The 17,788-nt window shown below is 38.3% G+C and overlaps 1 protein-coding gene across 2 annotated transcripts; it reads right to left on the minus strand.

The window, feature by feature from the left end:
* Window positions 1-1,988: 1,988 nt before the first annotated feature.
* Window positions 1,989-16,641, minus strand: FRRS1 (ferric-chelate reductase 1). 2 transcript variants are annotated; one of them, XM_009069997.1, is made up of 16 exons: window positions 16,591-16,641; window positions 11,698-11,893; window positions 11,331-11,467; window positions 10,078-10,172; window positions 9,226-9,376; window positions 8,213-8,392; window positions 7,272-7,370; window positions 6,586-6,733; window positions 5,945-6,061; window positions 5,049-5,164; window positions 4,826-4,912; window positions 4,203-4,300; window positions 3,972-4,030; window positions 3,364-3,507; window positions 2,187-2,248; window positions 1,989-2,081 (listed from the first exon to the last, which is right to left on the minus strand). In XM_009069997.1, exons 1-16 carry the CDS (start codon window positions 16,639-16,641, stop codon window positions 1,989-1,991), a joined length of 1,833 nt encoding a protein of 610 aa, XP_009068245.1. The 2 variants fall into 2 exon arrangements, with proteins under 2 accessions (XP_009068245.1, XP_009068246.1); XM_009069998.1 differs by lacking the exon at window positions 16,591-16,641 and adding an exon at window positions 13,101-13,123 and having other exon boundaries at window positions 11,698-11,855.
* Between the last annotated feature and the right edge of the window lie 1,147 nt (window positions 16,642-17,788).

Consider the following 17,788-nt stretch of genomic DNA (forward strand, 5'->3'; position numbering starts at 1 on the left):
ATTAAACAACACACAGTACAGCTGCTGCATTAACAGAAAGAATCTGACATTGACCTTAATTTAAAAAGCCGTCAATCATGCCTGGGTTGAGTGATTTTTCTTCTATAAATTCATGGTATACAAAAGTCCCTCAAAACTTTAGGACTAGATGGGCCTGAGATTGCCAGGCTTTTTGGACCACAGTGCTCTAAAAAACCCACAAAATTGGTCCTATGCTTCTTGCCCTTTGGCCTGGGTCATGACTCAATTCTTGAGTTCCCTTTTCCCAATCTGAACATGACCTTTTCAGCTTCCAGGAGGAAGGGGAATGATTCAACTTACACTCACTTGCAGTCAGCTGCTGCTCACAAAGGGATTAATCCCAGCTCTAAAAATGTCCTTATGGCTAAATCAGACACCTGAGCAGCCAAAAATAAGATCCCTAACTAGAAGTATAAACTTCTAGCTTTCTGAATACTACTTCTCCCTGCAACAGGCTGCACTGGGGACTTGGGGAGATAGAGGGAGAGACAGAAATAGACAGCTCTAGTAAATGGAGAGAACCACCCACCTGCAAGTATTTTAGAGCTGGCCATGAGGTAGTAGAGACATGTTCCCTTAAAAGTCTATACCAAGTCAAACCTCACTATTTACTATTCTATCCAGGACTCCAACACCTTCATTCCCAGCTAGCTTAGTAGCCCTAGCCTGAAAATACATTTCGAAGTGTTACAACTAAAAATTGATACTTTCCAGTTCTGAAAATGAGGACTTGTAGAAGCTGTTCAGAGCCACGAAACACAGATGCAAAGCATTATACTGCATGGCATATCTAGTTTCCATGATGCTATTTCAAGAGTGTCCTTCCATACTTAGGCAAATCATGAATCAAAAAGCTTCATCAATATAGTCTCTTCCCATTCCCTGTACCTAGTTCATATATTTAGATAAACCTTTTGCTCACTAAAAAAAATGCCCTCCCATATTCTTACAGAATTCATCTAGTTCTGTCTTCTAGATTTGCCAGCTCAAAGGACTCTCACATAACATTGACAGAAGCTGCTTTTCCTGAAGTCAACCTAACTGCTAATTTACATTTTGCTCAATAGCACAAATACAACTGCAACATTCCTGAGCAAGTGTTTTCACTTCCATTTAAGCATCAGTTGGCATAAATCCATCTTAATCACACAGAAATGTAATTCAGAAGCCACAAGCAACCAAAGACAGCAAAACAGAAATCCATACACACTGCTAGGCTCCTCCTGATTGAGTTTGGGATAAATACAACTGGTTTTAATGCACTTACACAGAAAACACATTTTCTCTTTATGGTTAAAAAGCACTGAGGGTAATGAGATAGAACAGTGTTCTGAGCAAGGTGAATAGTGGTTTAACTAAAGGAGTAACTTCCCAAACTCCTGTGCTTGTTTTGTAAGTATACTGCTCTTAGAGCAGAGAGTATTTTCTGCTTTTAACTGTTGTCTATTTAGCTCATGCATCAACCTGCACTTGTGGCAGTTTTTTCACTAAGTTTTGTGATCTGGGTTTTCTTTTTTAATGCACAAAACTGTCACAAGCAGAAAGTTGTTACATCACATGCCATTAGAAAACAGTAAAGTGAACAGATATGATAAAAACCTGAACAATCTTTTCAGTTTCCCCAACAATATTCATGAAAGGTTTAGGGAACTGATTATCAAAACAACATTTTCAGCACATCTTCTCGGTCTTCTTAACCTATAAGCTTCAATCAAGTTAACTAATGTGCTTAAAAAATAGAGACTTCATTCCTTACTCAATGATTCCCATTAAAATTCCCATCAGAAGACAGTTTTTGCAAGACTTCAGCACCCTTCTGTAGATTCGAATTCCAGTTCTCCCTCACACTTAGCATGATACAAATATGCTATTATTCTTCAATCACACGTTCAGGGAGATGCTGAGAAAAAAGTTGTAGAGAAAGCATCCCTTGCAGATTTTTCATCACAACATCTCAATTACTTATTTCATATTTGGTTGATTGCTATCAGGAAGGCAATGAGGAACACTATATTTCCACAGACATAGATGGTTAACACAATCTGTTTAAACAGATGACCCTGCAAGAAAAGGGGAAGAAAAGTAAAGAAACAGTCAGTCTTTTTGTTGGTTTAAACAAAGAATCATTTCATTTCACAGTAGCTATTTACCAAATTGTGACTAACCTCTGCTTCTGCAGATGTGAGTGACTGCAGTATCTGTACTCTGTCATCCTCTATCACTTCAGCTGTTAGTGGGAAGAAAAAAAGAAGTCAAGCCTGCTCTGAAGAGGAAGGGGAGGTGTTATTTTTATACTGCACAAGTCTTGATCCTGTGACTAAGTATTACACAGCATCAAATCTGAAAAGGACTTGGAAGTCTAATTTGACATTTCATGACCTGTGCTATCACACTCACAGCAAAAAGTGAAAAATTATTCTGGAGTTGACCTACAAAAAAGTACATTCTGGACATTGAAGTGGAAAAACATTTTGTCTCTTTTGCTAGACTGAATAATCAAAGCACTGAGTTTTGAGCTAACACCTCTTCCTTTTACATTTTCAGATAAGTAGATTTCATTAACAAGTATTTTACATTAGCCAACATGAGAACATCTATTGTCCAAACATTACAGGTTAATGTCTCTATTTCTAGGAAGTAATTAGTACAGTTAAATTTAAATTCACATCTTTTATAATCACTCTTTCTCCACAGCCTCTTAATTAACTATGCTTTCTCAGTTCTGCAGATGTCTCATCTCTGCCTCAGGTACAGGTCACTTACACATGCACAGTCATCTCCTCTCTGTGACACCAGTCAGTGGAGCTAACAATTTCCAATTACATTACTACTCATCTCTTCCCTAGAGGATAGGATTTTGCCCTCATTCCCCTGTTCCCTCAAAACTGCACACATTCATGCTCAACTTTGATTTTTGTGCTCATGCAATAACAGCCATTCATACCAGCAATTTGTCAACAATAAAACACAGACTAAATTTTCATGACTTAACCTAGACTTAACCTACCCACCTGGGATCAAAAGTATGGCCAACAATGGCAGATTCTTGGAAAATACTTTTACATTTCAGTTTTCCCCTATGAATTGTGGTTTGAGAAATGAGAGACTACTATTTAAAATGCCACAAATCCCATTTTTCTAGAACAGTTTCACCTTGAAAGCTGGTTTGCTTCCATATGAGTTCATACAGAAGATTTGACACTGTTACTCAAGAGTTACTCCCTTTCAGCTTCCAAGTTGGAGGCCAAAGAACACCTCCTGAAATTCGACCCACACCGTTACATTTTTTATGCACAGCCTTCAGCAAGCAAGATGACAACAAGAGTGTTCCTGGGTTTGTACCTTTACGTATGAGACAGTAGCTGTGTATTTCCAGAAGAACTTCAGTACCAACATGCCAAGCTACAAAACCAATCATTGTATAGGTGTCCCATGGGTCTGGCAGGTCAAGTGCTGGTAGATCCATTCCCAAGAACATAGTCACCACTAGTCAGAAAAACAAGATGAGAAGACATTAAGAATGTTGTGCCAAGGTACTTAAAGTGCTCTTAATGCTTTTGGCAATAGATTTCCCATGAATTGCTTACAATTGCTTGAGAAAGGAGGTTAAAGGAATTCATGCAGCTGAAAGTTTTTTGCTTTGAGGAGACTTTTCAGGTTGGGTTTGGGGTTTTTTTTGGTAGTGTGAGGGGCAAGATAGGAAGAAAAGAAATATGAAATATTTCAGATTTGTCTCGAATTTCTTTGGTTTAAAACAGCCGCTTTTTCTCCCTGAAGTTGTACCTGATGACCACTTAAAACTCACACAGAAGATGGCCAGCAAGAAAGAGAATCTTCAGACATGCCTGGACTGGATGTTCATAGATGCTCTAGATGAGCAATAGCCCAGACAATGAATAAAGTTCCTTCGAATCACTTATATGGAAGTTACAACTATTACTCCTACTCACCAGCTAATATTCTAGCTGTTGTACCAGTACTCCAGTGAAACCAGTTAAACAATTGCCTCCTACAAAACAATGAAACACATTTCATTGATTATGCAAAGTTTAAGGGGTGATGGGAAGGAAATCAAAGAATATTGTCACCTACTTTAAGGATATCTTTGCATTGTAAAAAGAATTTTTAAAGAAACAGGCACATTTCATTCCCGTGGCTGTAATTTAATAAATCAGTTGTACCTTGGTGCATGGCGAGATGGTCTGAAACCTGCCATAAGTGGTTGAAAGATTGTCAAAGCCATCACAGTACAGCCGAGATAGGGATGAAAACCTGCTTGCTAAACAGAAGACATTTTTCTTATATCATATCTATGCAAACATACAGAAACATTACTAAAATGTTGAAAATTTCATTTATTCTGGTGTTAGTAAGTTACACAGGTATCGACTGTTCCAGACTAAGCACATCACCACATACAGTTACTCATATCTAAGTGCATGAAAACACATTCCCAGCAGGTTTACCCTACTAATGTCAGTGATCACACTCTCACTCCTCTCCCAAATTCAAATTATTTAAGGAAATAGGAAGACCAATTTAGTAAGTAAAGAAATTGTGAGCAAGGAATTTATTTGGGAAAAAGAGGAAGGAAGGAAAGTACTGACATTTCTCAATTGCAGCTAAAAGGACACAACATTACTCTTCTGTGTTGCTAGGATTTGAAACCAGCCTACTTAAGAACAGCTTTCACAGCAGTTTGCTTAGAAATAATTGTAACATGTTAATCATTGGTGGACCTCCTTCCCATTCGTTTGGTCCAACCTTTACGCTCGAGTTAAACAGAACAAAAGCACACACTTACTTGGCTCCAGCCTCCTCGGTATATAAAAGGCAACACAAAAGAAATGCTTGTAAGCATGACAGTGGTCAACATAAGCATACGATGCACCTAGAAAAATCAAGTTAAAAGAAAGATGAAAATGACATCATGTTTAGTCTTCTATTTCTTGAATGTAGTAGGTTTATAATTCTGCTTACAATAAACCTAGAAAATACAGCTGGAGATATAGTGAGATTTTGCCCACCTGAAACCACATCTCCTTTCCAAATAGGATTGAATGAGACCAGATGGGTTTGAAGAATCGTGCAACAATAACACCAATGCTAACTGTGGTAATCCAAGCAACAAACATTAGCGCTCCTGAAAATTGATAAACAAGCAACAAGGTAAACAAGTAATTTAAGTGCATATGAATATAACTTCAGAGAGCATGTAATAGTTTGTTCCATATGCACATGGTCAGAATTTACCAGTGATTAAAAACTTAACATCTGGTTCAGGCTACAGCTTTATAGCATTTATCCTGCTAGAGAGCAGAAACATCCAACTAAAAGATAATCATACTATGCCCACACAGCAAGACAGAGCAGCTCTGGCTACTGCACATTTCACACATGCTATACGTACAGCCTATACGTATTGCTGAAAGACACCATTCTGTCACCACCTCAGACATCAGAGGATGAAAGATAACATTCCTACAATCTGTGTGACAAAGAATGAGTGACAGTTCTCTCATGGACCTGTGTTAAAGTTCAGTACCATGAGAGAAAAAATTCTTGGTACTTCAATGGCTCCTGACTGCCAGTTGAGAGTTTACTCATTTCAAATGGAACTAAACCAATAATGCAAATAAAACTTGAACTAGAGAGAAAGAGGTAAAAAGAAATAAGTCTTAGTTATAAATTTGAGAAAAGACAAACACAGGTTCATTTTCCTGGGCAAAAAGAATCTTACAATGTTGTTCTCCAAATGAAACATTATTAATAACCTCACCCTGTCACCACAGTATCAGATCTTGCCAGCCAACAGTATCTACAACACGAATACCAGAAAGACCAGAGGAAATATCCACTCTGCAATAACTTTCTAGTCTCAGCAAGTCTAGACTAGAAGATAGAACTAGAAGCTGCAGCTTACCGTGAGCCTTGATAAGTCGTGGGGACCGTGAACCTCCAATATCCCGAGGAAAGCCTGTGACATTGTACAGTCCATCGGTGATCAGAGGCTGACGACGATGTTTGTATAACAGTCCACCTAAGCAGCAACACAAAGTGGTTTATTTATTGCTAATGAAAGCCACTGCACTTGTAAGTGTGCCCACTTCCTGTTCATGAATGCAAACTCTGTTGTGACCACTGAGCATCTAAATTTCTAATCCACAATATGGTAAGAATCTAAGATGGCATCTAAGTTATCTTGCACACAATGTACAAGAACCAACTCACCCCTCTACAGGAAACAGCTTTCCCCACTATAGGCACAAGACATGAAGAGTAATTCCCTTTGATGCTAAAGTCCATTTTAAAAACCTGTTGCTAGTTTTCAAGAAGCTGTTAGTTCCTACATCAAGTGAGCACACAACATATATATAAGTTTACTATAACTTCCAAAAGCAAACCCATGATCCAGAGTGGCAGTAAAGGTGACTGGATTAAGGGCCTCAAACTCGGAAACTTTAATTCAGACACTAATTCTCAGCTAAGCCATCTCTTACAGAAGGGTTACTAACTCAATTAGAGCTGTTCAAAGAAAAGCAGCCATATGTAAGTCAAGTTTACCTTCACTAGCTTCCCCGTCTGCCAGAAAGATGTAGTAACTGGCATCCAGATCAAATCTCCCTTTAGAAGCAGGAAGACGAATACTCCTTCTGAAACAACACTGAAGAACACCATCCACAAGCCTCCACGACACATCTTCAAGGACATTCTGTGAAATAGGAGATATTTAATACCCAGTGTTTTCAGATTGTCAGAGTAATTTGCTTAAAAGCAACCCTGCAAAAGACAACAGTGTCACTGGTGCACAAAGAATGTCAATGACCCAGGGAGGGGGAATAGCTCTTGCACGCCGACTCAGAAGGTATGTCAGCAAGTCAACATAGCAACATACAGGTTGGACTTATTACCACAAATTTTTCCAGCTCATAACAACAACCTCTCCTTCCCTTTCAGCCTTTAACCCAAGATATAACGATTGCGACTGCAACTCTAGCTAAGGGACAGAGTAGTAAAAGGCAAAGTTTCTCAACAGAGTAAGCTCCCACCATGTGATTTATTTTTAAAAATTACATTTAGACTTCCAAGGCTAACATTTACTGGGAAGTAAGAGCCCAATCAACTCACCTTAAAGAATTATGGATCCACGTTAGTATTTACCCCTGCTGTGTAAAATAAAAGCACACAGCAGCACCAAACTTACTTCAAAGCTGCATTTGTGGAAGTGCCTTAGTTATTTTCAAACGTACCTCAGAATCCAAGAGAGGACGACTTCGCCCCTTCAGATGGGCAGTGCTTACATGAACATGGTGCTCCTCATTAACACACAGATATGCATCATCACCACCCTGAAAAAGTTAAAAGAAAAATATATAAAGCTCAATAAAAACCACCACTGGCAGTATCCAAAAGTTCTTTGATTTAATATAGGCAACAAGACCTGGAGAGAGATTTCTGTAGTTATCAAACAATTATTTTCCATCTTTCAAACACATCAGTAATATTACAGAGGAACCACATTAAGCCAAACAGATGACACATAGAAAGGAGCATTATGATTTATACTCCCCTCCCTCCCAGAGTAACAGAGTATCAGAAGTTTCCTCCAATTATTTAGAATTTACTAAATTAACAAGACAGAGATAGAAGCTAATATTTAAAAATCCACTTCAGTTACAAGATAGTTTTCTTCATGGCTGTAAAGTGTTGTTAAGAGCCAAGTGTTCCTGCACTTGGGGATATGAATATAAACAGCATCTAACAGGTAGTTTATAGATTATGTATTAGGCAATAGCATCATCCCTTCACTTTAACACCAATTAGAAAAAAGGATCTTGTTAACTGCATTTGGGGATCAAATGCAATTGCTTTTCAGAAAAACAATTCAGCTTCTGACAGATGAGGTTTTTTGACTAGGTAAGAAAGATTTATCTAACCAGGAATTTCAGTCAGCAAACAGGTTGGATTCTGCCATAACAGATAACCACAGGGAAGTTCTACTGCAAATAGTCAGTCCTGAGCTATAACTGAATATCCACCTCTAAGAGGCAACCTGTGTTTTAGCATTATGGGAGAGAAATTCCTTTGCGTGACATAATAGTATTTCCATTTTCTATATGCATGCTTTGATAGAGTACCATTCCAACTTCACTAAGATCAACAAAAGCAGCTACAGAAATAGAACACTCACCATCCACTGGTCATGGGACAATGCAAATGCTAAATATCCTTCACTTGGACCACTCATTTCAATAAATACTGAACTCCCCTCTTGTTGGAAGGACAGAAAGAAACAGGAAGCACTTCCAGGATCACAGTTTGAAGGGTTCCTTATGCAGAACTTTGTTCTTCCACAACCTGATGCACTGAACTAGACAGTTAAGCAAAGAAACAAATCGTAAGCAATTAGAGTTTCCCTCAACTTCCTTTTCTACCCTGTTCTAGACTAAAGTACATAAGGAAAGAAATTACATCTCTGTCTACACACCAGTCTTTTAACGCATGTCAACAATTACCCAAGGACTAGTAAGTAAAATGATGGTGAATTCCAGGCTGTACTTTTACTCAAGCTGAATTTTCACTTTAAAGGCTTTCCAAGGGAATAACTTTGAAAAGAGTAAAAACCTTCAGAGAAACTTCCTTTGGTTTAATATTTGGAGAAGTAGTATCAGCTGTAGTATGAGGGAGAAAAGATGGGTCCTCCAGCTTTGTGTTTCCTTTTTAAAGCAGAAACTCCACTGATACACATGGAGACAATACATAGATTAAAAGTCACACTTATCCTGGATCAAAAAGTGATGCCTGCTCAATCCATTCAAAAATCAGTAATAGAAGTCAGTAACAGAGATGATAATCATGGAAGGAAGTTTCTGAGCCTGCAGTTGCTGAATAGGAGATTTTTAGTCAAGACCAGAGCAAGTCTTTTCCCATCTCTCTTCACAGGTATGCATAATATTTTCTGATTATTAAGTTCTAAATATTCTATCAACCATCTGACCTGTGTGCAGCAGGAGAACATTTAACCCTCAGAAGTTCAGACAGCTCAACTAACACAGTAAGGTTGCTATGTTCTCAGTCTTGATATCAAAGTTACTAATCCATCATCTCTCCCTTCCTGTCAATAGGCTGCATCAATGTAATCTTGTTACATTCCATTGATTGCAAGCATTAAAGATGGCATGATTCAGATTTACCATTACTTACTGGTTTTGATAAGTAGGAAACTGGGTATGAAGTTGACATAGCATCTGATGTTGCAAGCAAAGGTGTTGTGGGGGACAGCATATCAGGCTGAGAAATAATGGGACCTGGAATCTTCACCCAGAAAGTCCTGTATTTCTTCACAACTGTGGCTCTTAAAAAACACAACACACATGTTCATTACTGTATACATCAACGGCTGATTGCTGCTTAAAAAGGAGAAAAATAAAGGAAAAGCTTCTATAGTTTATACAACTTATTGTAACACCCTCATCTTTATGCAGACCTCTGTCATTTTAGGGATTAAAGTAGGAAAATATCTTAAATATTAATAGAAAAATAATTTTCAACCATAATATCACATGGATGGATATAAGAAACATTCATGCCTGTGGCACAGATTACAGCCCCAGAGAAGAGTTGCATTGATTTTATCCCACAGTTCACAAAAAGCTAGTCGTGTAACAGGAGAGTATACAATATATCATCTGGTTAGGTACAAGCAAAGAAAAAGATTCTTATCACTGTATATTACAGGCTGGAGAAGTGAGCAGTTAACTAGAAATACTAAAGAAACCAGTCTCCAAACACTCTTCTACTCTCTCCTCAAAAAAAAAAGCCAAAACCAAAACCAACCAAACAAAAAAAAAAAATAGTCAAAATAATCACCTGCAAGCTGTCCCTAAAGAACAAGTGTCTACATTAATGTAGACTCTGCAGCAAGCAAGGGGTATTGACTTTTATCCTTGGTCCAAGGATACTTTTCAGTTGCAGGCCAATATTTGACACAGACAATTGTACAGGTTTACCTTGTTTGCATTTTAAGAAACTAGAACTGATACTAGATTTACTTACAGAAACTGTACATGTTTTGGTGCATCTCCAGGAGCAATCCAATAAACTTTTATGAATTTCTTTTTGGCTTTACTTGTGTGACTGACAGCTGAATTCTGAAAGCACACACATATCAAGAGTTACACAGAGGATACACACTAAGGAAATTTCAGTTAACACAGTTATCACAGGTTGCAGCTAAATCCTAAAGAGACACTGCACTGTCACACTGCACCACCCCAGCCAGTCATGCCCAACTCAGATAAGTGTCCCACTGCCACTTATGCATTCTAACAAACTTCAAGGCTTCAGGGAACAACTTTCAATTCAGAAGACTCCAGCAACGAGATAGAGGTCCCAGCAGTATTTATGCAGAAATGATGGGGGATTGATAGTAAGATAATGCTCCATTTTTGACAGTAAGAGGATGAAGAGACAGTGCAATGACTACAGAGAGAACAGAACTAATATTCCAGAAGAAAAACCCAAAAGTAGTCTTGGGATCAGACATTTTTTGGTCCAAAATAAACAAATTAGACATAGCATTGAACTGAGTTCTCTGAGCAGAGAGCACCACCCAGATATCCTCATGGTGTTACAGCACTGAGGAATACATTACATGGATGCCACTGGGGGACAGGTGGTAGAAGCAGAGGTAAATAAAAAAAAGTATATCTTGCAGATTAAGAACTTGGTCCACACCAGCTCAGATGACACTATACATGTTCACAAAGTTCACAAATGTTGCTGAAACCAGAGTTCACCTCTCTTACACATGAAATAAATCAATTATCTAAAAAGGATATTGAAGACTGTGATCTAACCTGTTACTAAGAAGGCTCCATTAACAACAGAGCAACACTAAATATAATGGCCTGGTGTTTGTTTACCACAATAACTACCCTAGACTTTCCTTACTCTAAGACATTTTCTCTGTCCATAACAAGTATGAAAAAGCAAACAGACTATGCTCTCCTCTTTTTAATATGAGGAATACACTACATTCTTTGTGCACAAGTAAAAATTATGTTACAAATGCTGCATCTTCCTGCAGGAGTCAATAGCCTTCTACCACCAGGTTAGTTTAAACAGCTCATAATAACAGCCTGACAGTGGCAGTGAGTCAATGCCTCTGTACTGCAAGCTGGACTGATTTCCCTAGAGACTCACTGAGCTCAAGTAAGATTACATAGCTTAGCTCTGTTCTATTACAGATGTGATCTAGTACAAACACCTCAGTGCCTGATGCCCCATTTTAAGGCACTGGACTATACCTTTGTATGACCACATGTCAGAAGCTGAGAAAGTCTCCGGTCAGCTAACACAAAAGAACCAACTGCAGGGCTATCCAGGTGTTCTGCATCCCGGGCTTGTATGAAAAATCCTTCAAAATCTGGTCCAGACAGATGAACTGAAGCAAAAGGAAGAATAAAAGGAAACTGAACTACTGTCCAGAGTAACATGGAAATATTTCAACAGTGACTACCAGATGCTCATTTTACAAGTACTGAATGATGGTTAATGGATGACCTGAACAAGAATCAATCACTAAGATAAATCTAGTAGGGCAAACTGAGTAAAGACATGCTACAACATAAAGAAACAGTAAATTAAACTCTTCAGCTATAATTGACACAATACCTTCTATGTTGTCCCCTGGTTTAAATTCAGTCCTGTTCACTGTAATGGTATGCTCAGGTGATGGGTGTGGAGAGCCACCATGACAGGGAATCATGCTAGCACAGGCTTCTCTTACTTTTCCATTGGGATAACCAAGCACAGATGTACAGAGGCAAACAAACATCCAAACAGCAAAACCAAGACCAGGCAGCTCCATCTAGACAAAATAAGATTTATAGGCAGTTAAATACAATACATATTTCCATTACAAGTCACTACTCATCTTTAGAAGTCAGCTGAATAGTAAAATACAAAAACATATTCAAATCAAGCATTCATGAGAAGACACTATTCCCAGCTGCTGAATAACTTCTGCTGCTGCTACCTGTCAGGCTTTGCAAGAATGTTCAGCTACCATGTTTTAGGCCATCAAGGGTACAGGCTAGAGATGAATCCCTCCATCCACTGGTGAATTAATTCTCTCTGTGCATTTTGACATCACCTTTAAAAAGTCTTTTGCTTATGCCTCTCCTGTTCTTTCTTAAGAGAAAATAAAATTCAAGTCCTTAATCATCTGCATAGGACAGGTGAATCTTCAAGTGTTTCACAGACATATAAAAGTCAATAGTATTGAGGAACTACACAGCTAGTATTTATTAATCATAGCTCCAAATTTTGCATCATTACAGACTGCCTTTTGTTTCCACAACTCGTGTCTATTTCTTCTTATATGACAAATAATTCCCTGCTAACAAGTTCTTCTTTCTGCAGGGAAACTGAAGTTGTCAAATGTCAGACACAGATTTCATAACAGGCAAGAGCAGAAATTTGGTATGAAGGGTCAGACAAATAAATATATATGTTTGTTGCAGACAAGCACAAGACTTTTCCTTTGAACCCTTCCTTTTGGATACTGGACCTCAAGACCATTAGTCAAACAATATCATTGCTAGTCATGCTCTTGTTAAGGGAACAGTATGCATGAAAAACATGGAGTAATAGGACCACACATCCTAAAAAAGTTATATGAACCCTCAATCTCAGCTTTCACCATATAATGTTTTGTTCTGTCATAATACTGTTCTCATAACAGCTGTGGCAATTGTTTTATTACTCAGTAGCAGGAGGGTTTACAGCTGTACTGTGGTTTACAGAACACCTTAGCCAACAAGAGATTTTGTATGTCCAAAAGGCCAGGAGAACAGACACAAGCTTCCTTTCAATCCTTAGGCAAAAGAAGTGGGTTATCAGCTCTAGTGGAACACAGAGCAGGCAAGGAGGTCTGCCTTCTGGAAGAGCCAAGCCCATTTTGCACTAAGTGATAAGAAGTATCAGGTTATGAAGTTCCCTGACAGCACACATGGACATGAAGATAAGAAACACACAGCCCTGTTTCAGACTGAACTTGATACCTAAAAAGCAGCCAAACGAAGACAAGGAATATCATTAGTCTTACACACTAAGGGTCATCAACATTAACCTTTCCAAAGTTCTCATATGTTCAGTGCTAAAAATCCACAATATCCAGGGCAATGTACATTTGTACTTCAGCATAAGAGCTCCTCAGCAACTTTAAACCAGTAAAATGGAAGAAAATTGAGAGGTGGGAGAGGGTTGAACAGTTACGTTTCAGAAACTAGAAAATAAAAACCCAACACAACTCCTCCTCCCAAATACTTGAGATAACATTATGATCCTATCTTTAACTTCTGGTTGAAGTGAGGGTTTCCTTCTAGTTCCAATACTTCTCCAAATTTCCACAAGTCTACATCAATGTGATTTTATTCATAAGCTAAAGAGGCCTACGGGAAGCTAAAAACTAAGGTTCAGTACAATTATATGTACCAGAGAAATCTTGAAAATGAGTTCCTGCTAGAAGAGATAAAGCTGCATACCACAGAGACAAGAAAAAGAGTAGGCAAATATTCTACTTTAAGTAGCAGAGGATGTGGTAGGGACTTAAAATGAAACAAGAAATATTATTTGGCAGATTCAACTGACTCAAAAGCTGGCAGAACAGAAAGATGAAGCAGAGATGAAAATAATTAACAGAAGCCAAAATCTGAAAGCAGCACTGTGCAGAAGAACATTTTCTAACACATTTTCAGGTTTTTTAATAGGGATAACTGTAGAAGTGCAAACTTCTCTATGCACACTCAACGATGAGGGCTGAATCCTATGAAGAACAGCAATGTCCTTATTAAAATTCAGCCTTCCTCAAACAACTCTTATTCAGTAGCCTTGAGAAGTCTCAGGTTTTTTTATCTCAGTATTACCTTTTGCAGGAAAAACAGAAGCAGACAAATCTCACAGCGACATATGTAAGTACAACTCTGAACAAAAAGCATCAGGATTAAGGGCATGGAAAAGATTGTTACAGAAAGGTTAGGTTTAGGAAAGCTGAAGTGTGATATGCAAATGATTATTAACCTCACTACAAAAGAACAAATTCCTTTTCAAGAATAAAGTAAAAAAACAGTTCTCCATCTGTGTCAAGGAGGACCTGAGAAACTGATAAAAGTTATCACATCTCACAGAACTGATACTTCTTCTACCATTCGCTTTTTAGAAACATGTCTGAACTTTAAAAAAAAAAAAAAAAGTTAGTGTTCTAGTGGAGATGAGTCAGCAGATCCCTGCAAGATCATCTTTGCTAGATAACATAAACTGCGTCAAAACCTTAAATCACCACATATTGCCACGAATGCTCAATTCAAAATGAGAAACTACACTAACTCGAGTTTTAAGGTGTGTAAGTAGCCCAACAGCCTGATATTACCTATAGCATTTGAAAATACTCTGTTTTTACTATAACTTATTATAAACTTCAGGTTTGTACATCTTGGCAGAACCTGCTTGCAAGTTGTATTGCGTTGGCCATAGTGGCTTATTTATAACCCTTTGAAATGCAACAACTCATTGGTGACAGTCTAGGAATTAGCAAACTGTCAAGTTCCCTTCACTAAAGAGGAACAGGAATACTCATTAGCTTGAAACATGACTGCAAATGTGTTATTCCTTCCCTCACCCTCCCTACTTAAATCTTCAGTATAAATACATAACCCATAGCCCCTGGCAGCAAAGAAAGCTTCAGAAAAGTTTGTTCAAAGAGACTTCATCATTACCTGTAATTCCAATTTTATTTCAAGTACCAAGTCACTCTTGGGGTGGAAGGGAAGAAATATGTACTTGAAGCTATTTATAATACAGCCCTCTAGTTAATAGAAAGCAAAAAACATTGTGTGATAGTCTTCTTCTCACCACCTTTGCCTAACTTGGGCAAAATTCTTTAGCAAGAAATGAAGCTTTTCCAAGGAAGCTGTGTAATTGTAAGGTCAATGAACATTTATTTTATTTGGAACGTGATTGTAACTGAAAAATTCAATTTCATGCAGGAATTAGTCTATAGTACAGCTGACTTCTGAAGAAATCTGAAATTTGAAATCAAGCATTTCTTGAGCCATACTACCAAGCTATTTTATATGTTTGCTAGGCAGGCCAAAACTCAGGACAGAAATAGCATTTGCTGTTAGAGTGGCCTTTATTAGGCACTTACATTGCATACAACCCAGCAGAAATTTGGAGGCAAGTCACATATTAAAATCAGACCAGGGCTGCCAAAGGTAATCCATGTGTGGCCAGTTATTCCAACAGTAGTAGGATGCAGTCCAGTTATTTCAAATAAGAGGCAGCCAAAAAAAAACCTCACTGAGAACCTCAACAGATATTCCTGAACAAATAAACTCATAACTGTTTCAGTTAGTATGAAAGGGGATGAAGTAGCTAGCATTGTTCATACTTATGATGCACCACGACAAGACAAGAACACTGCTGTGATAATTCAAACATTACTGGCTAAAGGACAAAGCAACTATCTGTGGCCTAACATCAAGAGATTCTGCCTGGCAGGAGAAATATGGGTTTGCTCAGAATAATTGCTACCAGCTCCTGTAAAGTTTCAATGCAATACAGCCACACTTACCTGCACATTTAGAATTTATTATCCCATTCTTTCAGGAATCATCCCCCCCTTAGGAGGAAGAAAGACTGAGAAATGGTTGGAATAAAGGGAGTGCTATCGTTTTAGGAACAGAACCTTTAAACACCTGAATCAACCACACCAAAATTCAGTGGGAATCTTTTCACAATATTTAGTATACATGGGAATTTATTCTCCTGATTACACCTCACCACCTTATAGTAACTGAATTTGGATAAATGGAAAGCACTAAGTCATTCCCTGCTGTGTTGAAAACAAGTCCTACAGCCCCTGCAGGTATCAATAGCTAAGAAAGCCCTGGTAACCTAATAGCTCATGAACACAATGTTCACACTCAAACTCAGGATCTCTTCACAGAAATTGTCTTCTTTCAGCTGTTTTAGTTCATTAGCTGCAGAGTGTGAAATCTAAAACTCACTTCAGAGAGACAGATGAGATGAGAGGACAGGGAAGGCAAACATACTGCCAATTCAAAGGTACAAAAAGTATCACAGCCAGAACTTTTGTCCTGAGCACCATCAGACAAGAGGGCAAGCAGCAAAGGCAAGAGCTGTCTGAAGGAGAATAAACTATTTTAATATAAGGAGGTTGAGACACATCTCTCCAGCAATACACAAAGCAAAAGCAGACACCCTTGCTGTGTAAGAGTCACTCCCTGAGTTCATAAAAAGAGCTTGGATTAACTTCTCCTGCTTACTTAAGGTGGTCATATCACAACAGGTGGATTGAGCAAGGGCAGAAAACAAGAATTGTGTTCACATTCATAAGAACTCATTACTTTTAAAATACACACCCACACATGCCTACAAGGTGACAAAACATACATACCTCAGCATTTGGTTCTTTCTAGTTGGGAAACATTAAAAGAAAACTTTAAAATGACTTTTCAGAACAGTTTAAGTGTAGGTACTTACCCTACAGACAGTCTTTCTGTTACAGTGACCAAGTCTGAGTAAAATTGCCATTGGCTCTCTACTTGTAGTAGAACCACTTATATTACATTGTAATCTCTTCTATTGCATCTAACGGTATTAACCTTTATTGTGTCCAGGGAGTTTGTCTGAAAGAAGAAACAATATATACCAAAAAAAGCAAGATTTATAAGTGTTTACTTCAGGCACACATTTTATACAGCTCCCCAAGGTGAGCCCATCAGACCCTACACCTCAGCTGAAATGCATGAAGTTGTAATGAAGCACTAACCCTGCAGCTTCCTTGGCTTTGTCAGACATGTACTTCCACAGACCTCAAAGAGTTTCATACTAAGTAATTACTTTAATTATTTTCTGGTGCAGTTAAGGGTGTGAAAAAAGCCTACAACCAAGAACTTTTGATACCTTCTTCCTCAAGGCATTAGCTAATACAAATTTGCAGCATGATTATAAAGCTAATTATGCATTTATTCCCTATCAAAGGGACACTTTCTCTTCGAAGTGGAAGAAACAATCTTACTAAGAAATATGATGAGTTTGTCTTTTTTTTCATATATCTCATCAAGAATGAACAAGAGCTAAGGATTTTGCACTGTTCAGTCATTTAGTTACTTTACTTGGGCAGCTGCTCCGCATATAATTTTTAAGGTCCTAACCTTGCAAACTTTTATCTATAAGAAGAACCCAAAGTTGCAGGCTAACCTAAAAACGACATAGTTTATTACCCCAGCAAGTAAATTCAACTACAGCATCAGCACATTTACTGCCATGGTTATCATACAGCCATCTCTTATACACGTTAATGAAGAAACAAAATAAGAATGTAATCTTCATATAACATTGAGAAGCAAACAGGATGCAAGAGGAACATGGTTGGTGTGATTTCCAGATAAAATAAGCCATAGCTTACCTTTACTCATTAAGCCACAGAGTTTCTCTAAAGCAATTCAGAAACGCTTGCACGAAAGGCAGAAGCTACAAAAACTTCAGCCAGTTTTACTTTGTTTCACACCTGCTGCAGATAGGCTGTTAAGAAACACTTCTCACAAAGCTCGCGGTACTCACACTGGGAGCACTCCCTGGCGCCAGTTTAAGCGAACGCTCGGGGGTACAGGGGCGGCTCAGCCCGGGCAGCCCCGCTCGGCACAGAGGGGCGTGGGTTAAGGGGCGGCTCAGCCCC

The sequence above is a fragment of the Acanthisitta chloris genome, unplaced genomic scaffold, assembly GCF_000695815.1.
Source record: "Acanthisitta chloris isolate BGI_N310 unplaced genomic scaffold, ASM69581v1 scaffold5272, whole genome shotgun sequence".
NCBI lineage: Eukaryota > Metazoa > Chordata > Aves > Passeriformes > Acanthisittidae > Acanthisitta > Acanthisitta chloris.